This window comes from Genypterus blacodes, unplaced genomic scaffold (assembly GCF_046128005.1).
Source record: "Genypterus blacodes isolate CSIRO-AG114 ecotype Tasmania unplaced genomic scaffold, CSIRO-AGI_Gbla_v1 ptg000133l_1, whole genome shotgun sequence".
Lineage (NCBI taxonomy): Eukaryota > Metazoa > Chordata > Actinopteri > Ophidiiformes > Ophidiidae > Genypterus > Genypterus blacodes.
The window spans coordinates 6,979,272-7,005,191 of record NW_027466935.1 but is presented as its reverse complement, the minus strand read 5'-3'; the positions used below and the strand labels follow the sequence as shown (position 1 = coordinate 7,005,191).

Here is a 25,920-nt window from a genome sequence, read left to right as displayed (position 1 = left end):
CTTCTGTGTTAAGTGTTGCACTTCCTGCTTGTTTTTTCTACTTTTAACTGTTGCAGTGTCCCAGGAACTTGCAGACAGACGCTACTGGCTGACACTGCTGGGCAGCTTGATATTATCCACCCGTCTCCACTTCTCTACCACAACTTTGTCTTTACTTTACATATGTTCATGAACTTAAACTTAACTGTATTTCTTGACGTTCTTACCCGTTCGTCTATGTTGTTGGTGAAACCTTTATGTCACAAGCACAGACAAAATATTTTAAAATCAAAATTTATTCTTCAGTTTCTCTCATTACACACAAACTGCTTGGATAAAACAAATGAAATGAACCATCTATTCATTTATATCTACAAGATATAAACAACTTTACAGTTTGTACTGTACATTACCAACAAAACTGGTAAGACCATCGGACCTCTGACACAGATGCCAAGTCACAGAGAACACGGTCACACCAGAATCTGCTAGGATACTACAAACAAAAGCTACCGCCTCTGATCAAACCAGTGCTCTTGCTAATGTTAATATTCTCGAAGAGCAGACTGTATCAAATGACATAGTGACTCCCTTCAAATGAGTTGAATTTGAAGTTAAATGTTGCTGTCATGAGTGCTGGTGTGACTTGATGCCTCCAGACTGTACCAATTAAAAAAAAAAAGCATATCTGTACATCATCTGGAGAAAAAGAACTTGCTTATTGTAAGGCGTCGAAACCTCTGTGAGCCTCCAAGCCTGTTACTGGACACCACCAGGTGAGAATCCAGCAGATGGGACACCAACTCCGTTATATTTAAGGCTGATGTTTGCCTGAGTTCTACCAAATTCAACATTTGGTCCCTTGATGCGTTTAGAATTATTGTGATGTCTCCAATCTCAATGACAAGAGGAGAGAGAGAATATGTGGTTGTAGACTAAACAGCTGAAGTGAACACAACCTCTTTACACGAGAGTCTGTTGATATTAAGGCATATATTATAAGACAAATGATACAGCTCATTAATTTCAGTTCTTGTGTAGAAAAACAGAAACCCAGGAATTTGAAGTGATTATCTTTCCCTTTTATGACTGAAGTGTAGTGTAATTCGAATTTCAAATCGCAGTTAACACCGAGTTTTAGAAGCTGTAAACATAAAAGCCTTTAGAACGTTAAACTACAGTGAAAATTGGTGCATATGTGGATTTGTTCATTTGTTTCAAAACACAGAAAACTGAAGACAATGAGCCTTAATGTTATCTCACAACCATTTCATGGAACCAGACATGAAAAAAAGCAACGATAACATTGAAGTTCATACTGAGAGCATTTTTCGAGGGGGAATAGCTTAAATTCTTATCTTTGACCATTACTGCCAGACTGTGTGGATTTAAAGGAAGGAGTCCAGCACATCATTTAAATGTTGAAGGGGTTCAGAACAGTTGAATGTTACACAACATCAACTTAGTTCTTACTTGTTGCTGATCAAATTTCATGTTGACCTTGTTATGAATTTGCAATATCTGACAATGGGGCAAAGTATAAAGAAAGAGGACGCCGACAAACACACCAATGGGTTCAGACGGTTCATAGGTTAAAAAATGACAAATGGGAAAAAACAAAAGGGACGTGTATCACCCTTGGCGGATCGTTACCATCAAACATCTGTAGCTTCACATTAGTTAGGGTTATTTCATCTCCAACAGAACTGCCAGAGATGATGTTTCTGAGGCTAAACAAATGAAAATGATTCAGAATGAGATATTCCACATCGTCTCCGTGGATCAATGTTTCACCAGGTGAACGTGTTGACGTGCCTGATTTCAGCTACAGCAGGCACATAATGTCTTCAATCACACTGTCCCTGATATTTTTGGTCACATTTGGTCATTGAAGAACCTGGAGTGTCCCATTTTTTACACATTATTCATCTGTTGCAAATTGAGGTATTGAACACATACGGCGGAGGAAAGGGTTGTAGGAGTTGTCATGGCAGGTTGTCATGACAGAAGCAGCACTGTTTTGATGCATAAACACAGTTGAGGCCCACTTCCCTCTGTTCTTTTAAATCAGCAGGAGGTCTGAAGCCATTTTTAATTAGCTAAATTTCCCCAAACTCGCTGGCCAGATGCCGGAAGAAGTCTGTGGGTGTAACATGATAGTAACACTAACACTAACTGCAAATGTCTTCCTCCTGTCCTCCGAAAATACATGCGACCATTGTGCAGCTGAAGCCAATGGACATAAACTCAAGCTGGAAGGAGTTTACTGTAGAACAGTATAAGATATAGGGGATGATTGCAGGGAGCGCAGGCAGTTCACCAGTGTCCAGAGGCCTTCACACTGCGGAAAATAGTGAGATCTACTATGATGATTTTGAAATATAGTTTCTTGTCCAGCTATCTTCGTGACCTCTACTGTTGTCTAGTTTTCATGGTTTCCAAATTACTGGACCCATTTACCTCCCAGAGGTAAGATCAGAGGTCTCCGTTGCTAATGGTGCTGTCGGCGCCAGCTGTGGTTGCAGGGATGCGAGGCATCTTTTTTGCTGGGCTGGGGATGTGCTGGAAAAAAAGGAGAGGAATGTGTTTATGTGGCATAATAAGAGATTGTGTCTGCTCCAGAGCTTTGACGGACAAATCATGTGGTGGATACTAATGTGTTTCACAGCCTGTAAACACCGGCCGCTATGGAAACCTACCCACTAAACAAATGATCTTTCTCAGCTATCGATCGGTATGTGTCTGTTTTTCATGTTGCAGAATGATTAGTCTTACTTTAACTGACAATTTAAGCGTTTGAATAGCAGTGATTACAAGAAACCTGCTTGGTTGTGGATGGGTGTAATTGTAATATAATACCTCTGTGGTAGAGCTGGATCGAACCAGTTCAGACTCTGCTGGCAGGTCGTCGTTAATAGGTCGCCGGGCGTATTCCCTCCGGTGTTTGTCATCCACTCGAGTCAAGTACCATGTTCCTGGGAACAGATCGTCCACTGATCCTCGGGGGACGTAGCTGGCTGGAGGGACATATAAATGAAATGAGACGGTATAAAAAACAGAAAGCTGTGATTTTACCTACATATTTAATTGGCAACATTACAAATACAAGTACGTTCATGTTTTAACTGTCTCTGACCTACAGCTAAGACGTTACATTCTTACCCAGGTGGTGGGACTCCTGTCTCAGCTTCATCTGCTCGGTGAAGTCAGCAGGAGACATTTTGTTTCTGGAGTCCAGCCTCACGCTCAGATCACTCAGACTGGACAAGAGTTTATCCAGGCTAGAGCCTACAACAAAGATTTGAAACATTTTACATGGCATCTTACCACTTCATACAACTACTTTATTGTGTTTATTGTGTGCTTTTAATATCACAGTGGGATGCAGTGTACAGTACAGTGTGTTTCTCACTCACCAGGTGTGTGGTCCTGTGTTACTCTGATAGAATACAGTGTAGCAGCAAACCCTGAGCCGTACGAAAACACACCGATCCTTTGACCTGCCAGCTCAGAGGGAGAACGTCTGCAACACACACACGATCGAGTGTCAGTCTCTATTCTGATTCCAGCTAAAATTTGATCATTGATAAATTGCAGGGAAAATGATGAAGTGAATCGTACTGTGCCAGGAGGGACGCCAAGCAGCCGTAAACAGACGGGGTGTACATGTTTCCGTTCTGATTGGAGATGAGGAGGGAAGGCTTGGTTTTCCTCTCAAACAGATCCGCGCTGGCTTTCATGAAGGCTTTTTCCACGTCCCGGTCAAAGTAAGTCTCTTCCGGCTTCACGCCTCTGCAACAACAGAGAAATGATAAGCAAACAAATCCTGACAACGTGAAAGGGGCATTCTTTTGTGTCGCATAATAAAGGAAACATTATACGCAGCGGTGTAAAATTACAGATGAGAGGGAAAACACAGGCACTGCTTAAGTAGTAAAGATATGATCGAGATAGTGATCATATCTTCCATCTAGTGTGGAAATGAAACTTTGAATAGTCAAACAAATAGTCTACTTGTTGTCATCTTACTCTGTAAAAAGCCTCACAGACTGCCACAGAGCAAAGATAATGGCTGGGAGAGTGAATGTGAAAAGCGGTTACAGCTTCTCATGTATCTGACACCTGAACTAGACATTGTGTGTAAGCTGCGTCTTTATGTGCATATGCGGTGTTCCTTTACGCAGCATCCACCCTCCTGTGCCCTGTCCAGTGTTGGGAGTATTGTCAGTATATACCTGAAGGAGTCCAAACCCACGAAGGGTCCCGTCTCAGTGTTGGGGTTCGATTGGCTCAGGAAGTCGTTGAGCATCAGACGAGCCAGTGACTTCTGCACCAGCTTGCAGTACGGGGAGTGGAAAACTAAATACCCAAAGTCCTCCAGGCTGAAGGAGTTCTCTGAGCCATCTGTCAACAAAAACACATCAGCAATGAGTCAGGAAACGTGGTTCTTGATTATTTTGGGTGTGATTTCAGGAATGTGCCATTGTTTATTATGGTCCATTTCACCAAATCTGGTATGGTCCCTGAACTTGAGTAAGCTTCTAAGTCCAGGATGCTATATAAATCCTGTTTAAGGTTAAGGGTAATGTCCTTATCCCTCTTAAGGGATTTAAGGTTTGATCCTTCAAGTCACCTCACTTTGTCCTTTCACTTTATGCTCTTTGTTCTCTTACTGTACTGCTTCTCCTTATACTCTGATTTAACAACATGTCATGTATAATTACAGTGGAATTAGAAAACTATTTACACTCACCTCTCTGCCACTGTGCATGGATCTTGTTGCGGTAAACGGCGTAGCAGCGGTCCAAGGCACTGAGGTAGCACTCAATAGAGAGCTTTCCATCCACCACAGGGTACTCGGACATAAGGTCGGGCTTGTAAAAGTCGTACGCATGCTGCATATGGGTTCCTCGCAGGCCTTAACCAAAGACAAAACACAAAGACATTGTAAAGGTGGTGCTCATTACATCATGCTTAACATGTAGAGTATTCTGTAACTACGACTGCATGTTACATCTGTGTACTGACCTCTGTCAAAGGCCAAAGGAGCATTTGAACCGACCAGCATGGCCACTGCACCAGCGCCCCCTGTAGGCCGAGCACTTCCTGTGGCATAGACGGCAATATCCCCTGCTACCACCAATGCATAACGCCCTATAAAGAGAGGAAAATACACAGTTTAGAGGAAAACAAATCTCCCTTCTACATTTAAATAGCGCAATGTTGTTCCATTGTATCAATCAGTGCAATGCCAACGGCAGTGTAGAGTACACAGTGTAACTGTAGTGTATCACTGAAATGCAACATGTTGTCTCACCATCCCAGGAGCTGGACTCCACCCAGTTGACAGCATTGAAGAGTGCCGCCGTGCCGCCGTAACAGGCATTGGTAGTGTCAATGCCTTCTACATCTGTGTTGCCAGAGTCCTCAAACAGCTGCATGATAACCGTCTTCACAGATTTAGACTTGTCGATGATGGTCTCGGTGCCGACCTCCAGCCGACCCACGCTGTTGTAAGACAGGCCGTTCCTCTCCATTAGTCTCTGGACCACCGTCAGGCACAGGGAGTTGATGTCCTCACGGTCCGAGCAGAAGCCCATACGAGCCTGGCCCAGGCCCACGGTGTATTTACCGGCTGATACACCGTCAAACTGTTCCAGCTCAGACTGCTCCACATACTGCGAGGGGAAGTACACTTCCATGGCAATAACGCCCACATCTTGAGGCCATGGTCCCATGCAGCTAGCTGAGGCTGATCCAGGCATACTGTACGAGACAGATAGAAAGACAGAAAGATAGACAGACAGAAAGATAGACAGACAGATAAGTCACAAGATAAAGACCGGTGGAATTTGTAGTGTTAGCTCTGCATCGTCATTTATTTATATTTATGGTGAGGCAGTGGCTCAGTGGGAACCGGAGGGTCGCCGGTTCGAGCCCCTGCCGAGGTGCGCCTGAGCAAGGCACCGAACCCTCAATTGCTCCCCCCTCTGCGAAGGGTGGTAATGTAATGTAAGTCGCTTTGGATAAAAGCGTCTGCCAAATGATCGTAATGTAATGTAATGTAATGTTATAAATAAAGAGGCCTCTTACTGATCTGACATACATTTGTTGGGAAATTGAGTAGGTTGGAATGCATCTAACCAATATCACATGATTAACCACATTCCAAGAGAGATAAACAGCAAGTTACCTAACAGCTAGCTAGGGTGACGAATAAGGTTATTGACAAGTATTGATCGCGCAAGTAAGCCACTCAAACTAAGGACAGCTCACGTTTGCCAGATTACACAATTACCCAGTTAGCTCGTTACCCAGTTTAAGTGAGTCGAATGGCCTAAATCTGATACATGATGTAAAGTTAGCCCGTCCACACTTTCCCCAAAAGCTACATTAACGCCAGGAATAACAAACGAGCAACCAATACGTACAGTAAGTATGTAAGAATGCAAAATGTATTCGAATAATGTCTGTTTGTTATTTAAACACACCTAAACGTTTCTCTCTTGAAGCTACTTTTAGGTGAATGACGAACGTGAAATTATTAGCCACGAGTAACCTTGGCAACAATATTACAGATGTATAAATGACATATAATCAACATGTAACGTGTGATTACATGTAGATACCTGGAGCTCATGTACGAGTGAGAGACAGACAGTCAGACAGACCGAACAGAGCCCAACTGGGTGAAAGGGCATTTACTGGAAACGACGATGACCGTTCATGACTGCAGCTACCCGGACGATTTAGCTGACGGACCAGTTTCCGCCATAACTTCACATTGCGGCAGTAAGAGCTGTCTTTAATATATTTGTTAACATTAGGCCCCACGCGTGTGTCAGGTCCACGAATAAACTGTTACTGCCACACACAGCACCTAACGAGCGTTTTTGACATTGTCACGCAAAAACCGGTGAGTAACACACCTGCTTTCTTCAGAAGTAAACACACGGGTTAATTTAACATATCAATACTTGAAGTCACCGCGTACGTACAGTTTTTGTCGTACTGTAAATGTAAATTATGAAAAGCGGCGTAGGAGTCTTGCACTCACCTTGAAGAGTTGCGAGCAGAGTGTGTTCAAGTTTAGACTCCGTGAGTTCCCTTCGCTCCTCTCCCCTCAGCTCGCTCTTTATATGAGCTGAATGGACGCAGGCAGAAAACAACACCCTGTCCTCCATCAGCGGATCTCCCCGCCAATCACAACTCACGCACACATGTCAACATACGACGCTACCGAGACCAGCGGCCTTCTGACCAATCAGACGTCAGGAATCATAAACCACGCGCCAGAGCATCGGGAGCGGTCCAATGCCGTCAGATGAACGATGTCTGGCGATGGAAAGCGGGCCAATCGGGACGCCAACGCAATTCCTGGCGCGGTAGGCAAAGGGCAGCGCGCTACAACGTGTCTATGGCAACCACGGCGGCTACGCTCCACCTCGTTTCCGGCGAAGTGGTGTCATGTCAATCCATCCCACATACTTCACGACTCTAAAAGTTAATCCTAAAAACAAGAAAAACGAAGAAAGAAACAAATTAAAGAAGCACAAACAGTTCAAATTAAATGTATAAAGATAGAATACGTTTTGATATAATTGTGATTACACGTTTTGTCTCCTCACATTAGTTGAGGCCGACTCTCCAGCAGGTCACAAAGTGCTAGAAAAGGGGGGCCCTGCAGAAAAAGTTTAGGAACCTCTGAGTTAAGACATAACAATGTACTCATATTAAACAAGCTTTCACAAGGTTACAGTATTCAGCCTCAGTTATTTCTTGGTTTGTTTGTTCAATACAATCATGTGAAAGTTGTAGAGAAGAGTAGTTTCCCATTTACCAGCAGGGGTAAAAAAATAGATGCAGATGATTTTCTACCCTGTCCAAGGTATTGTTGAGCAATCATACAGCACAACATGTTGCAGTTACTGTTCTTGGAACAGTTTGTTTCTCATGACTGATACATATTGTTACTTTTCACCATCGTGTCACACATCGTCACAGTTACAATTACCTGCTACAGTACTTCAGTCAGTCCTGAAGTCCTTGTGCTGATCCCACGGTTCTCATTCTAATTTTAGACCCGTGTCTAAACTGGTCTTTAACTCCCTTCACCAGTGGGGATTATCGTTGTATATCATACCTTTACATTTTATCTTAAAAAAAGCCATTTTGTATCACTGCTGTGCAGATCACTCACAGATTCCTCTGCTACTGAAACTCCAACCCCGCCTGGATAATATGTATTACTGGATGGGACTACATTTTCTGCATCTAAATGAAAACAGAAGTGCAACAATAAATCCTTTTTAGAAAACCTTGGAGTGACACTTTTGCATTTGAAAAACAAAAGTCGGTTTCTGCCGAGCTCAAGCCTTTTCTCTCTCTCATTGACTTTGAGAGGGTGATTCATGTCTTGATTTCATCTGGCCTTGACTACTGCAGTAGTCTTTACTCAGGCGTTAGGCAGTCTCTCTGCTTTCTCACCTGGAGCTGGTCCAAAATGCTGTCGCTCGGCTCCGAACAGGCGCATGCAAGCAAAACCACATTTAGCTCTGTATTGGCTACTTTGAATCAGCTCCCAGTTAGTTTTAGAACTGATTTTAAGATTTAGTTTGGTCTTAAATCCAAAAATGGATTAGCACCTGTTTATCACTCTGATCTTTGAATTCTGCACACTCCCAGAGATCACTGAGGTTTGCTGACTGTCTTGAGGTCCATATTAAAGCTAGGGGAGGGTGGGCCTTTGCAATGGCTGCTCCTAAACTGTGCAACAACCTGCCCCTCCACTTCAGGACCTCAACAACCTCGGACTGACTTCACTTGACTTCACTTGCTGCACCTACCCCAACATTAGATGCTGGGGTACACACACACACCTCTAGCTTCCAAACTCCACAGGAATTTATTTGCAACATTGCAATTCATAAAACTTATTGTAACTACTTATTATAATTAATTATATAAGTATAACTATATTACATATAACTTATTGTTTAACAAAACAAAATAAACAATAAAGTGACAAATCATCTTTACAACTGAACCATTAAAAGTGTAATTGTGTAATACTCTGTAACAATGTTCCGTCTAATTTTTCATGTGTCTGGGCATACTGAGGGGGGGGGGGGCTGTCCGCGATCGTCGCGTAGCGTTGAGTTACATTGCAAAATGGTACAGAAAAAAAGGTTATTGGTCTAATTCATTTACAGTTTATGTTGAATTTCATTCGTGCGCAGTTTAGAGGGAACATTGCTCTGTAACTTTTACTGTGTAACAGCATTTCTGCTTTCAACCAATTTTCTCTCTTGTCCCTGCAATACCTCTGCGCCCCCACCAAGGGGCGCGCCCTCCACTTCAGTGGTTCACAAACTTTTTCTGCAGGGCCCAGGCTGAGTAGGTGCAGAACTGGCTGAGATTCAAAGGTGTCAGATATGTAAAAAAAAATTGAATTGGTATTTAGTAACAGTTAGTACCAAACTACCTACATTAATCAATATTTAAAGTTGGCAAAGTGGGACAGTGTAAGTTAAAAGATCCACAGGGAAGACGTTACACTTGAATCTCACTTAACTCAACTTTTGGGGCAGCGCAATGAACAACTGTATAACACTGAATATATTGTTTTAACCTACAATTAGTGTTTTAATAATCAAACATTAATTTGTACAATGTGTAATTTTTAGTATTCAGAGTAATGGATTTTCTATCGTCTCTAGATGACAAAGGATGGATATTATATTAAAATTGTATGTTGATTATTCATTTGACGCCAATTATTACTCAGTGACAGAGCAGAGACAAAGAAAATAGAGCAGAGAGTAGAAAAAGTGGATTTTATTAATATTCAGATTTGAGTCATAACACTCGACTGAAGCTAAAGGACAACTTGAGACGACCAGCTGCACAAATAGAACTCAGCAACAAACATCACAGTAAGAGATTTCAAGTCACCGTGCCGTAAATATTGAATAACATCTTAGTAACATCATCATTGAAGAGTCAGGCTAAAATTTGAAAATCTTAATGCTGTTCTTATATCATGTTAATGTTTTCAGTTGAAGTGGCTTGAAATGCCTTAAAGTGTCCATCAATGAAACCAATTCATGTTCACAGTAGATTAACACAGTGCGGTCCTCCATCATGGTCTGTGGCCCAAGTCTGCAGGTATTCACTTCAACCAACCAGCTAATTTGTTGATCATGGAGTGTGACTGAAAAATCACACGTCTAAAGAACCTCATTATTGCTATAAGTCCTGTGATACCATACATGCTGAAACCCACAGATACAGTTTTATATGGCATAGGGATATATTGAAACAAATAAGAGCAATACAGTTCAAGCTATACTGACTGCAAAAACAAAACGCTCATGATAAAATCTTGAGTGACTTTCATAGTTAACCATACACACATATATTTATGAGCATCAAACATATTTTGGACTCATTTAGAAGAACGGTGGAAAAGACCAACAGTTGAATTCCTAAATCTTAAAATATGTGAAATAAAATGTTGTTTTACTGGCCACATACACACACACTTTTTTGTTCCATCTGAGTTAACTGACCGGCGGTATCAGTAGTCAAAACACTTCATGATGGCATCTCTGTCGAATTTGAAATTGAGGAAGGCCTTGGAGGAGGGCAGGTTCTCAAAGTCTCTGCTGTGCACTGACTGATGACCATTGCTAGAGCTGCACAGAAGTCCATCTGTAGAAAGACAAAAACGATTTTTTATAGGTGTCCTGAATGTGAGAGTTGGACTTAAATGTGGTGTGCAGTCTTGTAGAGATCAGCTGAATAAGCTTTGGGAGATGTATTCCATCATGTATACATCTTACTCAGAATCAAAACACCATCATCCTTGATTTGTAATGAAACAGCGGCCATTGTGAATAGTTGAAACATGAAATAGCAATAGTTTCTTGCCATTTGCAGTAGATACTTGAGACACGTTCACACTACGGACTGAAGATTATGTCAACTTCAATGCCAAGAAGAGTAATATAATGCTTGTGGGAAGTAAAGCTGACAGGAAATCAGTGTTCCCTCTAGTAAACATCTTCAGTCATGCTGTGAAAATAAAACATCTGGGTCACTGTTTCACTGAAGACCTAACAGATCACGGGGACATTTATGGACTGTGTTGCAAGTTATAAACCGCGGCTATCACGGCAATCCACATGGTATTAGACCCTTCTGCTGTATAGCGCTCACTTATGATACAATTACAGAAATAGCAGTCTGTTTATGTGTGTCCCAAAATATCATAGCCAGTCTGTGTTTCACTCCAGGGTTCCATCTCTTAGGGCTGTAACAGAACCTCCTGTATAAGTTTACTAGTCGCCAAGATTCCCGGCATCATAGAGGCTTTATTTAACCTTGTTAAGAGTTGTTCTCTGTACTTTTCTAGGCCGAGGGAAGACTGGGGCAAGAGTCAATATAGAAACCTTGTTTATAATTGTTTACAGACTGAATCAATAGCCCTGGTTTATAGTAACTACACCCATCATACCTTTCTCAAAACTGTCTTGCAGCCGTCTGGGTTGCAGTCTTTTGTCATCTTTCTGTGGGGACAGTATTAAAGTACATTAATTAAAATGAAACAAGTTAAAAAGCAGTATCCTTGCACTACACAAGTCCATTAGTCATACCACACTACAAATCATTTAATCAATCCATTGAGATAAACCTGGTAGTTGAAGCCATTTTTCCATCTTGCATCAATATGAATTCCTGCATTGTGATTGGCAGTAGACTGGTTGGTAAATTACATTACATTACATTACGATCATTTGGCAGACGCTTTTATCCAAAGCGACTTACATTACATTACCACCCTTCGCAGAGGGGGGAGCAATTGAGGGTTCAGTGCCTTGCTCAGGGGCACCTCAGCAGGGGCTCGAACCAGCGACTCTCCGGTTCCAAAGCGGAAGCACTACCCACTGAGCCACTGCCTTCCTCCCTCCTAAATAAATTCTGCTTCCTCTTTGCTCCACCGACACCCTTCAAAATAACCTTTTTTTGCATGGGCTGCCACTGTCCATGGTCCTGGTTACCTATTTTACTGCAAGTGTTCAAGCTCTACGCGTTGTGTTTACACCTGCACAGTTGTGACCGAGATCTGATCGCTATGCAACTCCACATCTGTGGCTGACAGGTCAGACTACATTCTAAATACAATAGAACCAGATGTACTCAGCCGCTTGTGCTGGTTTGGGAGGCAGACATGACGCATTCTGCTCTAAAACAAACATGCGTGTTGTGTATCATACAGGCGCACAGACATGAAAGCGTAGTTTGCATGTCAGCTACATGAGTCATCACAAGGTGCGCTCCTCTCACATGCACATGCATTTAAGGAAGAAACACGCAAATAGATTAATACGTCTCCCTCTGAAGAACAGATGCAAATTAGCAAAGGTGTATTAAAAGGCTGTTATTGTGATATAATGTTGGGAGGAGTTGTGGAGGCAGGACTGAAAGGAAGAGTGAGGAATCTTACACACAGCTTCCTCAATTACAATCAATTCAAACGACTTTGTACTTACTAAAATGACTTTCACCTGATGGTTGCTGACCCCATTCCCATTGGTTCCTTTCTTCAAATAAGACGAATCTTGACATTTCCTCCCGTTGCCTTTCACATTTGGGTTCTACAGAACAAAATACACAAAGAAGAACGGTTCAATTTCAACAGAGAAACTCAGGAAACCACAGACCTTATTCCCTGCTGAACTCTTAGTGATTGACAAAAAATATTTCATTCTGGTTTTCATGCTATTTGATCAATACTGTAGAAATATCTACGTCACTTTATCATTATTAGTAACTGCAAAAGGGCATTCCGATGTGTTTCACCTCATATTGGCTCAACTGTCCCAGGGCTTTCTGTGTCTTCTGCTTCCCCAAGATGTCTCCTGGCCGTGACTTTGACCTAAACGATATACGTAAATAAAGAGTTAGATACATTGTTTAAATTCTACCATTGTGGCTCAACAAAGTAAAGCTCGAAGGTCTGTAAGAGAGCTAATACCATGCAGTAAGGGCATAGGAGGAAGATTGCAGACCTAACTTTTAAGCTTCAGCCTTTATTTGCGAGGTTACACATATTTCACTCAGGACGCCGAAGGATGTGGTCCGTCTCCAGTGGCTAATCAAACCTGATTGATTAGCCTAGTGCATCTGGCCCTCAGTGTGCAGACTACCTCCTCTTCCCTTACTGCAATGCCCTGATCTTGCACTTGATCCAGCTTGGGTTGAATGTGCGCATAAGTCTTCCATTTTATGAAATACGTATGCAGTGTCAATGGTTACAAAAAGGACTATTTTACTGTCATTTCTTTCTTTCCCTCATTCAATTCAACTAATCTTAATATATACTTGAAATCCCAATTCCTTTACAGAGGAGCATGTTTCAGTTGAAGTAATTTATGAAGGTTCCTGCAGATCAACCACACAAAGGAACAAAAACAAGTATTTCGCTGTTAAGACCAAGTTAACTACTGAGGATTGATGAGGGGATATTACCGAGTGTTTTCAGAGGGTTTTGATGAAGTACCAAAGTCCTCATCGCTGTCAGTAGAGTCCCCCTTCAGTCTGGCAATCCATTCTCTCAGCGGTCTACACAGAATTATACATGTAAAAGTAACAAATTCAGTGGTGAATACAGGTGAAGGTATGCAGAAGTATGATGTGCGTTGCTGTAATGATTGCCTATGTCATGATTTTAATAGGCTACAGATTGATCCATCATCTGTCACACATACCTTATAAATGGAATTGCCATGAAAAACCTGTTAGGGGCAAGTCCCAGTTTAGACTTTGGAGTCATGTCATTCCTGTGACATGGCAGCTTCTCTACAGGAAACCATTCAATGTTCTAAATAAAACCAAAACAGAACAGGATTAAAGACTGAGAAGAGGAAGGGTTACAAAAAGCTGTATGCAAGTCTGGGGAAAAAGAGAAAAGCTGCTCCTACTCTAATCTCTTTCCTTGTTTTAGGGTTGAACTTCGTGTCCTTGGACACTCCTGGTATGATGTACAGTCGCACCACCTGGTCGGTGATCTTCTGCTCAATGTACATGTCTTTGCTGATGCGATCCTTGATATCGAACCCCGTCTCCTCCAAAACCTACAGGGCACATTTTGAAAAACAGAAAGCTGTGATGACTTACTTTCAAATGAACAAAACCTCTTTTGTTGAACAGCAACTCTTTATAAATAACTCACTTCCCTGACCGCACAGTCATGAGGAGCCTCGTCCTCGTTCACTTTCCCCTTTGGAAAACCCCAGCCAGACTTTGCAAGATAACCCTGAACCAGCAGTGCCTGAAAAGACACAAGAAAAATTTAAAAATCCATCATTATGACATTATGACTGTAAACTACTATAGGTCAGGACCGCTGCTATGTGTGAAGGTCCCTTAACACTTCAAAAGACAAGACGACAGGCCAATGAACTTGTCATTTGTACTTCTCCCTCTGTGTAACTGCTGCAATTATCACATGACCTTTCACGAGGGCCTGGGGGGTAGAGCTCAATAAAAGGTGAGCCGTGTTGGGGTTTTTTATGAGAGGAAAACAACAAAATCAGAAATGTGCTTCCATAGGAACCAGAACAACACCCTTTTGTCAACTTTGTCATAACTTCTTGAGGAAGTAGCTGTTGGAAATCGTACACAGTCAAGATTGAGTCAATGGTGTAGCAACTGTATGTCTGGATGTGGGTGTGGCTTAGAAGGTGTTACTGGGCGGGTGATTGATGCTAAGCCAATAACTATGTATGTATGACAATCGACTCGATGCATAGGCCCATGTTTCAAAGAATAGGCTAGCACAAGGTCCTGAGACCCCTATTTGACCTGAATGTTCAACTTCTTATGAGGTATCCTGGGACCTTAAGTGTGCAGTGTACTCAAAAAAAAAAGTGTACTCACGTTTTCTAGAGCTTCATCTAGAATAATTGCACCATAGGTAGGGACGCCCATCTTGTATTCCTTCCACTGTTCTAGAACTTTCTGTACATCCTCCCCATGAGGCAACAGAAATGGACAGTGATGGAAAAGTTTGTAGGTGTCAAGGAGAATAGCTATGAAAAGAGAAACACAACTCCGTCCCAAAGGCAAAGAACATTTTCATTTGGTCTAGTAATTAAATTCCAGGTTTCCTACTGGTGGAGATATTAAATCTGTATAACTGTGTCCCCTACTCTATAGCACGAGGCACTATCCACTAAGTGAGCAGTATTAGGTACAAACTTATGACCTAACTAACACAAACGAATCCAGTACCTCTATTGTTCTTTGATAGGATTTGAGGCTTCAGTTAGTTAGAAATGTATAGGACTGCATTATCGATATGAGGAGGGCTTCCTTTTCATATGTAAGGATATCAGCTTTGGCAAAATCTCTTATCCCACACTGGGGAAGGCCTGGAGTGTTTATCATGCAGAAGTCCAGGTAAAACCAGTGGGCCAACTCAATCTGGAAGCACACCCTGATGGCATTGTCTCTCTCCTCACTGGGGATGTGCAGGATGAACCGGCTGGAGAAACACAGGGAGGAAGAACAAGTGATATCGTGGATGCTGGTAGGATTTACTGTGTATGATGCATTTGACACAGAGAGCTGCAATCTCCCATGTCTCTGCTCCATTATAAATGACATATGTGTAAACACAGAAGCATTACAAACACATTTTTCATTTAAAGCATAGGAATTATATACAAGAGGAGCATCCATCTGTCTGTGAAGGCTCAACACTCCTCTGATTACAGCTCCTACTCCCAGTTATGAAATTTAACAGGTAGTCGACTAGACCATGAATCATTGGGACGGGCAGCCATCTTTCCTGTGGGAGAAAGGTCCAAATCTGTCATGGCTTAACCTCCGATTCTCATCATGAGATTAGAATTAGATGATAAAGTACCTTAAGCGTTTATAACAGTGAGGAGAGAAAAAATGATTTCACATATTGGCTGGATTTTATCTCCTGAAGCCACAAAGCTATCTGTGACAGAGATCTGATCACAAAAAGCTATTCAGGTTGGCTCGATGTTTTCAGAATAATGTATCCATGTAACGAGATCTCGTGTAAATAACGTCCCTTACATATTAACAATATGGTGCACAGGCATCACAACTGAAAGCAAATAAAAGGTGTAGGAAGTGTAAGCCAGGCACAAGCAGTGATTGAGCTTGATGATCAGAAATGTTTGTCTGGGTCTGGAAAATCAAAGGCTGAATTCCATTGTCTGAGCTTGAAATGATCGTATATTGCTGTATTGGTTACCATGGGAGGTGTTTGAAGGAGGGGGGCACCAGTGAGGGTCTGACTCAGTGCTGCACCAATGGCAAAGGGCTGTGAGTCATTTGGTGGGTTTTTAGACAAATATAACCGAACAGCAGTTTTAGTAAATGCAGTAAGACGCATCACGACGACCACGCGGCTGAGATAAATGTCGGTGAGACGCTTGGTTACCTGCAGAGGTCGTCTAGTACCCCGGTGGGAATCTCCACTCTTTTTGTTTCCATGTTGGTTAAAAACATCCCGACGGTATCGCAGGAGAAGCAGGAGCCAAAGCCATTCGATCCAAACAATTCCGCATTTCCCAACTCACGTTCTCATTTTCTGCTCAGCAGAGCACTAACTTTACAACACACAAGGCTCATATCAACAAAAACAAGCGGCGAGCGGAAGGAAACTACAGCACCACTACGCAACTCAAATGACTTCGAGCGTTTTCTGGTATACGTCAATAGCGGAAGTTAGGCAACCAATCAGACGCTAAGGAAGGCGGAGCGAGGGGACTGCACGAAAGACTATTGGGTCATCTCGATGTCTATCACTTGTAATGTACGGGAAGAACTTTAGCAAGATAGGTTGAGGCTCGTGGTAGAACTCCGCTACACTAAGAAGGCCATGTAAACAAATTATGATTTTCAAGAGAATTTTTTTTCATTTCCGCCATTTATGTCTGTGCTTTAAGGTTTTCCTCCTCCTCCTCCTCATTATTATTATTATTATTATTATTATTCTTATTAATAATAATTATTTTTATTTGAATTGTTGTTTTAGATAAGTTTTACGTGTATTATTGTTATTACTTGTTGTCGTTTTGTTTTCATTACAGATATGGACATCTTTTTAAAATGTTAAGTAAAGTGTTTCGTCTAACCATATGAATTAGAACGATATTAATATATAATGTATTGTAGGAAGAAGAATAATTAGCATTTTAATATTTCATGTACATATCATAATTTGCACCACACTTTGTAGACAAAACAAACTTGAATGAAGATCCTGCATGTGCTGTGGGTGTCTGATAGCTCTGCATCACCAGTGTGTTTTTTTTTGGCATGGACCTGCTCCAAAGTAAACAACGAGTGAAAATCAAGGTCAATTCAGGCTGTTTTTCCTTTATAGTGACCTATTATTTTCTCCCACAGGGCCCTAATCTCCTGTCACCAATTTAGGTGTGGCTGATTAAGAAGTCATCATAGATTCACATGAGCTTTAAAGGTCTTGATCTGCCAGAGGCGATCTGGCTCCTCTCCTTAACCGGCCATGCATCACTTTTTACAGCTTACATTTAATACATGTTTACAATATTGAACGTATGTGCTGCTATAGTCAAGCCAAGATGCCTGGTATCCACAGTAACCTAGTAAATCTACCTGACAATGACACATCAAAGATGGTCTAAATGATTCCCAATATGTCACATAGCCACAATATAATGATAATTATATTAACCCTACCCTAACCCCAATACTAATCATCATCATCATAATCATAATAATCATAATAGTCATAATAATCATAATAATCATAAAAATAATCTTTTTTTAAATCAATATCTTGTGAAAATAATGTCGCGTGTTCTCTGTACATTGCGTTTTAATTTTGCATCTATATTTTGCAATGTCATCAAAGCAAACAAGGGTGCGGCAGCGCAGGACACATAATTAAATTAGGTATCTATGCCCTGAGCTTGGCCTTTCAGTATGCTGCCCCTACCAAGCACTGCCACTTCAGTAAGATTTGAGTTTAATAATCCAAACAGCGGCTTTTGACAAAACCTACCCAATTATAAGGTTTTTATTGTAGATTTTGTAGTGGGCAGTAGCGTACAGAATGTAACGGTGAGAACACCTGAAAGCCCTAAACCAGGGCAAAAACTATACATTTGTAAACCATATTTGCATGAAGCTGCGTGTATTTAGATCCATATTTCCTGCATCTGGCCTTCTAAATAATAGCAAACAAAATGTAGACGCCAAATTCTTCGAATGGTATAAAGGTCTTTTCAATTGTAGCCTGCAATATTATCATTATGACATCACGTGTGTCACTTTTCTGTAAATGGTGGTCGTGATTGTGTTGGTATTGAAAATTGCTAATCCAAAAAAATATACTAATATACTTCTCAGTACCAACAAGAAGTGATCCTTGTGATGTCAGTATCCCTGATATGTCCTGACATGATGACTACTACTTGACAGAGTCTACACCTGACAGAGATCCAGTCATCAACATGCAATCTCATTATTCAGGTCCACATCTGAGGATTTTAATTAAAAAAACGGGTTTGTAGGTATACGCTGAATTTTGTGAATAAAAAACGACGTCGAACCACATTGAACTTTTATTGTTGTTTTTACCGACTTCTGTTTGACGTTTGCTTTGTTGTAATAGTGGGAGTGATCCTTGTTTAAAAACCATCCAATGTGAGTGAGGAGGCTTTTATTTTGAGGCGTCTTGTGCCTACTTCCGGTATGTGTAGCTGATTCTTGCGCCTTGTCGGGGTGTAGGGTGTCGCAGTTTGGTTTACTTCATTATTCAGCAAAGGCGTGGAAGAGGGAAGTGCAGCCATGGCGCAGGGCCTCAAAGACAGATTTGAGAAGTTTCTCGGTGAAAAGAATCTTATGACCGATGTGTTGGCAAAGATCGAAGCAAAAACTGGAGTGAGCAGGACCTACATCGCTCTCGGTGAGTGAAAGCCGGACATAAAGACAGACAGACAGGCAGACAGACGGAGGCATACTGCATCATAGAATAAAGGATGGTTGAAAGAGAAGCGGATCATGTCGTGGCACAAGGAGCTGGTTTTACTTTGGCGTTATAATAATAAACCATACGTCTCACTGATTGTCGCTAGCTGTTTATGATCATGATCGTTAACTGTTATTTGGTCAAACATGCTGTGTGATCCTCTTTTCTAGCTGTCATCGCCATCGTCGCGATTTACTTGGTGATCGGATACGGAGCGTCGCTACTGTGCAACCTGATCGGATTCCTTTATCCAGCCTACATATCGTAAGTGTTTTATTCTTAGTTCAGTTTATTCAAGGAGGGGCCACACACGCACATACTCATGCTTACGCACGCACGCACGCACGCACGCTTACGCACGCACGCACGCACACACACACACACAGTGCAGTAAAGTCGATTCATTTCCAATTAAGCTCCTTTTTTAAAATGGAATAAAAATATGATTCATATCGTCTGACACATGTTCTTCTTGTAAAATTTTGTTGAAAACTACGATCTATGATGAAGCTGAATCCTGAAGTTGATCCACATTTGCTCCTTTCACGACAGAAAATGGCAATTTAAGAGGTTGACGAGTAACAAAGGACTTTATTTTTGAAATTGAGCTTCGAAAACAAATTTCACTGAAAATGGATTCTAAACAATGTTGTCATTATTATTGATTTACCCATTTATTAATTTATGACAAGCTTTTTGGTTAAATAGATTTCGCATGTGTACTGTACTAAAATGTAAAACTAATTTCTCTTGATCTATGCCAGCCATTTCCCTGTGTGTCTTTATCCCACAAAATAGCTTAAGAAATCTATTATCTTACATCAAATCGCTGCATTTGCAATATATTGCTTCACTCTTCCGGCAGGCGTCTCACAATAAAAGCTTTCCAGCAAAGACCATTATCAAATGCTCTTAAAGATGGAGCCGCGCCAGGAAGTGTGCAGTCAGTGGTAACAGAGCTTTAGTTAGGTTAGATTCCAAACAAATGCTAGCTCCTTTGTTTATTTAGATATGTAGTGTCTGAAGGATCACTTGCAATTATTCCTTTATGTCCCGTGTTAAATAAGTAATGCAGGAAATGTAGATCCAAAATGTATTATTTTTAATCTATGCAATCAAAATCATTAAACAAAATATATATAAATGCAGAACTAAGCAAATACACATACATACATACACAGTAATGTGTACAAAGTGCATCCAGTGGTCTGTTTGAGCTGAGGGGGGTGGTGGGATTGAAAGTCGTCGACGGTTGCAGAGGAAGTGCATTAAGGTAAGAACTGCTTAATGCCTTATGTGTATGCTAAACGGAGGGGCGGCTCATATTGGCTCAGAGATGACTGGATAATTGTTTGTGGTGTATGCTTGCCGTGCTCTGAAACAACACTGCCGAAGAATGGAGTCGTTTTCCTGCCGTTATTGGAGAGCATCATGTGGCAGTTTGAGAGCGTGATTTCCACACTGATTTTCTCTGCTCGTGCTCAAAACCTTGTGCCGGCAAACAGATGTGTCTGCTGGCACACGGAACATGCAGTGTTACCTCTCCTCCACCAATCAGAAAGGGCTACTGTTTGGACTAACCTATGCAAACACAATGTTTTGAGCACGAGCAGAGGGAATCTGTGTGGAAATCTCACTCTCAAACTGCCACAAGATGCTCTAGAATTATGGCAGGGCAATGACGCCATACTGAGGGAGTTGCTCCGATCTACTCACTAACTCCAGAGAATAGCAGCTTCTGATTTTTTCGGGTGTGTCCCCTGTATATGTGGATGGCTGTATAGGTGCGGTGGATCCATTTTCCATTGTATTGATCCATAGAATTGCAGGAGTTTGGTTGCAGTTTGGATCAAATCAAACTTCCAACACAAACAGCAAGAGGGTGTGAAGTGCGAGAGCAAATGTGTTTTCTGTCGTTTGTTAAAGTTGAAACGGTTGCTGTGGTTTCACTCAGCAGGATGTGGTAAAGTAGAGCAACCTGCTTGAATGTAGACATTCAGAATGAGGGTGCACAGATGAGATGACAGATAAGGCTCATGTTCAACTGCAATATGCTTTTCTAAAGAAATTGGTAGACGCACAGTACATTGTGACCTGTGGAGACGGGGAGCAGGAGGTTCAGGGTAACGTACTGTTTTAATGTACACAATGCAGGTCTGTTTGTGTTTACAGTACACGCACATAAAAATGCCATTTCAAGGTGACAGAGCTGAAAGAGAAGCTTTGAGGGCCATTTGAATACTTTCTCCATTTGTTTTGGTGAACAAAAACATGCATAATCAAATACAATTTATTGAAAAGTACGAGTTGTTACATTTTAAAAACTTGTCATTAACATTTTGGCGACACGCTGTAATGTAAGAACCCTGCTGAAGGTTTTTGAAGTTACTTGCTGAAAGTATTTGGAGCTTCCTAGGTTTCATAGAGCGATTTTGCAGTTGTATTTGCATTTCTTCCATATCTATGAATCACAGGAGAGATAAACATGCATTTGAATATATATATATATGGGAATATGGAAATTTTTAAAGATTTTTTCCCATACAGTTTTGGAACTTGGAAATGTTGAATATACCCAAAAATATAAAACCCAAGAAAAAAAGTTTCCAGTCCATTTCTGTACAAAGTAAACATTTTGCTTATTGATCAAAAATGGGTGGAGTTATGATCCTGAAACCGAGTGAAAACAACATGCACCAATAATGAAATACTGTTTTAATCATGCAGCAGTGTGTCAATATTGGAAACAGTGGGAAGTCTTAAGCGTTTGTAGTTACTTCCCTAAATTATGTGTTACAGGAAGTGTCATCTAAACTAGCTTTATTTCACCCTTATACTGCAGTCTGTATACACCACATCTACTGTGCTAAGGTTTGATATTACTGTCGTTATTACAATGAATAGCTAAAGCTGAAGGTAAAAGGCTTAAGTTAAGCCAAAGTCAAATCAGGATAGTCCATGTAGTAGTAGGCCTGATGCAAATAGAGACAGAGAAGCTGTGTAAATAATGCAAATGACCTCCAAGAATTTTGTGTGTGGCTGAACACTGACAGAACATGACTGTAGGATGTGTGCGGCATGTCACTTTTTGTTTACATGTTAAACGTACTCGGTAATTCAATGTTGCTTCAGCAGAGAAGGGAGAGGCGGAAGCGTTAGTTTGAAAGCAGATGATTGAGTCCTCACAGGCGAGGACGTGGGAGTGTGTGGTATAGGGTTGCAGATGTTGAAATTCTGTAGATAATGAAACGGTGCAGCTGTGTCACAATTAGGACAGCAGAGAAGTACAGGGTGAACAGGAGTTTGATGGATAAGTGCTTTTCTTTACAACTTGTTGATAGTGAGGTTGAACATTGGCCAGCACAAAGACTTAAAAGTTCATTCAGTTCAATCATGTTGGCTCCATCTTAAACATTCTCAGCTGTGTTATTCTCACTTCAACAGCTTCATTCAAGCTCAAATACAAGCCCGAACACAAGGCTTCGGTGTGGTAATTATGTGTATATTGATGATTGAGCAAAAGCAAACAGGTAAATCGTGTTTGTAACGGTGTCAGAGGAGCGATGAGGTCATCTGTGTCTTCATCTGCAAACGGCACACTCCTTCACAAATACACACTCCGTTACTTTCCACACACAAATGTTATAATGTGTGTGTAAACCTTTTTCCTCAAAGTGTTGCATATTTTATCATGTTTCTTCTTTACTTCCTGTTTTCCTTCAGAATAAAGGCCATTGAAAGTGCGACCAAAGACGACGACACTAAATGGCTCACCTACTGGGTGGTGTATGGCGTCTTCAGTGTGGCTGAGTTCTTTGCTGATATCTTCCTCTCCTGGTTCCCCTTCTACTATATTGGGAAGGTAATCCATCACACAACAATGTTCCTTTGTTCACGCCACACTACCTGCATATTTTAGCGTTTGCCTTGGTTCCCATGGTATTTCCTCATTTGCATATGGAGTAAGCGATTCCTAAAACACAATGTCCCACAAAAACTTAAACCTGCCTTCATCTAATGTTATGTTTCAGCAGTATGAATGTGGTGAAATCTGAATTATCTTTATATAATTCAGATTCTTTGGATGGGATTTCTTCCCTTTTTGTTTTTTCTCCTCTCTCCCTCCTCTTGTCTCCTTTCTTTTTTCTCTTTTTCCCCCACCACAACCTATGATGCGATCTGTAGCTTTACACTGCTGTATGACATCATCCTGTAAAACCTGAGATCATCGAACCAACAACACTGATGTCCTGCAGAACTCTGCGTCCACACTACTGTCATTTCTACAAAACCTTCGGCGGCCTTGGCTTTCTACTCTTGTCCCGTTTGTCACCCTACTGTCTTAATTTACGTGAATATTACTTTGCCTAGTTCTCTTCAGGGTCTCAGTTCTCCTTTCTCTCTCTAACTCTCTGCCTCTCTTCCCTCCTGTATGTTTAAAAAAATAAAATAAAAAACCTGTAAATGGAAGTGCGCTACACACACAGGTCAAACTAGCAGAAGTGGGATAAGGTGGCCTCACAACCTTTACTTTGACACTGAACACAAGTATACTGTTATAAACAACCTGACTGTTCAATCCAGCGGCCCTCGTCACCCTCCCCCTCGTCACCCTCCCCCTCATCACCCTCCCCCTCGTCTCCTTATACATTTTGGCCACGTGTGTATGACATTCCAAAGGTCCCAGCCAACATCTCTCTTTTTCTCCCCTCTTTCTGTATCAAAACACGATCACCAAAATGCCCTAACTGATAACTGTACGCTCATTGTCAGGTCAAATGCTTTCTTCAATACAAATCTATTCCAAAGCAGATCATATTTGAATGAGCCCAGAAAAGTAATTGGTTGTTTTCTGGATACTTACCTGCATCTTTCTTGTCATTCTTGATAAGATTATAACCCAATTACTGTTACAACATGCAGAGTTGCAGTATCAAATGTCCCTAGCCGGTCGTGAGTCTGATGTCACTCCTCGTTTCTGTACAACAACAGCAACTTGACTTCTTTATGGCATGTTAAGTCAAGTACATGTGCTGCTGGGGTGTGAACTGATCTTTCACACGGGTTTATGGGTGAATGCTTATTGCTGCTTACTTTACGATAAAGAACTGGTTGACATGTTCAGGGTGGAGCTCACTGCACTGTGATCACTGAGGTCTGTTCACTGTGAACTGCGTCAGATCTGACAGCAGGCAGGCGCACCACAGGCTGTCCGTCTGTGCTGTGCTGTGTGTGGGAGAGAGAGATGGCCAACACCCAAATGCATTTCATCTCATTCTCTCTCTTCCTCTCTCTCTTTTCCTCTCCTCCCTCTCCCTCCCATGTGTTTGATTCTATTGAAACAGCAGCAATGTTTACAATCGTTTGTTTCATGAGCCATTCTAGAGGGTCAGTAAGAAGAAACACCGTACCAATGTCTCACTTGTTTTTATCTAATAGATCTGAGAAGACTGTTCTTTAATTCTGTCCAATCATGTTCCTCTTCTCTTCCTTTTCCCCAGTGTTGTTTCCTGGTGTGGTGCATGGCTCCCACTCCCTCTAACGGATCAGTGCTGATATACACTCGCATTATTCGGCCATTTTTCCTCAAGAATGAAGCCAAAATCGACAACGCAATGAAGAACCTGACAGACAAGGCGTCAGAGGCTGCTGACAAGTTCAAAGATGAGGGTAAGTTAATTAACCATTGCCACTGTGTATACTAATTAATCTAAGCAAACAAGTTTTAGAACTGTATAAACACATTGTATAATTGTTCTAACTGCTGCCATGAAGAGTTTCTAACGTCAGCATCCTCCAAAATCTGTGTTGATGTTATAAGATAAGAGCAAGACAATGTTCAAACTGTTCCTCTTTGTTCAAACTGTTCAACAAAAACCAATGGACTATACAGTATTAATCATTCTCCAATTGAATACGGCTGACGTGTGTATGCTTTGTTCACAGCTAAAAGAGCCACGGCAAACATCATGTTTGAAGAGAAGAAGAGCTCCTAGAGAAGGTTTCCTGACCCCAACGACTCTTTTACAGAAGAAATGTTGCCTTTACAGTGATTGTGGTTAAGCAAATTTAGTCTTCGTCCTTTGAAGCTGAGGTAGATGGTAACATTGCACATCTATCAAACAAGCCATTTCTTAAGTCAATTTATTTAAATGTGCCTAACGTAAAGGCTGAGATGACTAAGTCACACCTGGTATGCTTAATAAACCAAATATAATTGCTCAATAGTTGTTTGGTTCTTTCAACTCTTAGTCGTAGCATGGAAGATGTGGAGTTAGTGGTTGTGATAGAATGTAAACATCTCTTTTAACACAGATGTGACAGATTCAGTGTTGTTGGAGACACAGGTGAGATAAAATGCTGATCAAACGGACACAATCTCTAGTTAAATACTCCTGCCACAGAGCTCTCCAAACTACTCTGGCCACTCAAGTGATATAAATTTCTTCTGTTAAGCAGCTTGTTGTTTTTTGGCTCCTCACTTTGATTTGGCGTCACATGTATACACACTCTTACACTGACTCTTGCAGCTCTGTGTTAAAAACTTAAGCTTGTATTGTCACTTAGGATGGATGGATTAAACATTCGGTCCGTAGATTTCATGGAAACCAGGAAGACGGTGCTGCCCACTGAGAACCACAGACATATTCAAAAATGCTTCATGAGAAAAAAAATACAAAGTCTGGAAGAGGGAGTCCATGGAGGAGCGGGACTCCAGGTGGGATCAGCACTGTGTAGGCTGGCTGAGTCTGCAGAAATACTGGAGCATAATCACACTTAAATTCTCTCTGGGGTTTAAACAAGAATACTACACAACTTACAACATTGACATTAACTGGAACCTGTTAGCCTGGAACTACTGTTTATACAGCTAGATT

The 25,920-nt window shown here is 41.4% G+C and overlaps 3 protein-coding genes across 6 annotated transcripts; 1 reads left to right on the top strand and 2 right to left on the bottom strand.

Annotated features, from left to right (window-relative positions):
* Positions 1-257: 257 nt before the first annotated feature.
* hmgcs1 (3-hydroxy-3-methylglutaryl-CoA synthase 1 (soluble)) lies at positions 258-7,183 on the bottom strand. 3 transcript variants are annotated; one of them, XM_076164093.1, is made up of 10 exons: positions 7,037-7,183; positions 5,297-5,745; positions 5,008-5,133; positions 4,733-4,897; positions 4,215-4,383; positions 3,601-3,771; positions 3,396-3,502; positions 3,142-3,267; positions 2,839-2,996; positions 258-2,541 (listed from the first exon to the last, which is right to left on the bottom strand). In XM_076164093.1, the coding sequence occupies exons 2-10, from the start codon at positions 5,742-5,744 to the stop codon at positions 2,455-2,457; spliced, it is 1,557 nt and encodes a 518-aa protein (XP_076020208.1). In that variant the 5' UTR covers position 5,745; positions 7,037-7,183; the 3' UTR covers positions 258-2,454. The 3 variants fall into 3 exon arrangements, with proteins under 3 accessions (XP_076020208.1, XP_076020207.1, XP_076020209.1); XM_076164092.1 differs by lacking the exon at positions 7,037-7,183 and adding an exon at positions 6,609-6,724; XM_076164094.1 differs by lacking the exon at positions 7,037-7,183 and adding an exon at positions 6,539-6,721.
* Positions 7,184-9,801: 2,618 nt separating this feature from the next.
* dcp2 (decapping mRNA 2) lies at positions 9,802-16,726 on the bottom strand. 2 transcript variants are annotated; one of them, XM_076164199.1, is made up of 11 exons: positions 16,466-16,726; positions 15,378-15,529; positions 14,923-15,050; positions 14,216-14,314; positions 13,965-14,117; positions 13,752-13,864; positions 13,513-13,605; positions 12,844-12,919; positions 12,534-12,638; positions 11,498-11,549; positions 9,802-10,692 (listed from the first exon to the last, which is right to left on the bottom strand). In XM_076164199.1, the coding sequence occupies exons 1-11, from the start codon at positions 16,531-16,533 to the stop codon at positions 10,559-10,561; spliced, it is 1,173 nt and encodes a 390-aa protein (XP_076020314.1). In that variant the 5' UTR covers positions 16,534-16,726; the 3' UTR covers positions 9,802-10,558. The 2 variants fall into 2 exon arrangements, with proteins under 2 accessions (XP_076020314.1, XP_076020315.1); XM_076164200.1 differs by having other exon boundaries at positions 12,549-12,638.
* Positions 16,727-18,787: 2,061 nt separating this feature from the next.
* Positions 18,788-25,267, top strand: reep5 (receptor accessory protein 5). Its single transcript, XM_076164112.1, has 5 exons — positions 18,788-18,979; positions 19,213-19,306; positions 22,766-22,904; positions 24,544-24,712; positions 24,989-25,267. Exons 1-5 carry the CDS (start codon positions 18,862-18,864, stop codon positions 25,036-25,038), a joined length of 570 nt encoding a protein of 189 aa, XP_076020227.1. The 5' UTR covers positions 18,788-18,861; the 3' UTR covers positions 25,039-25,267.
* Positions 25,268-25,920: the final 653 nt, after the last annotated feature.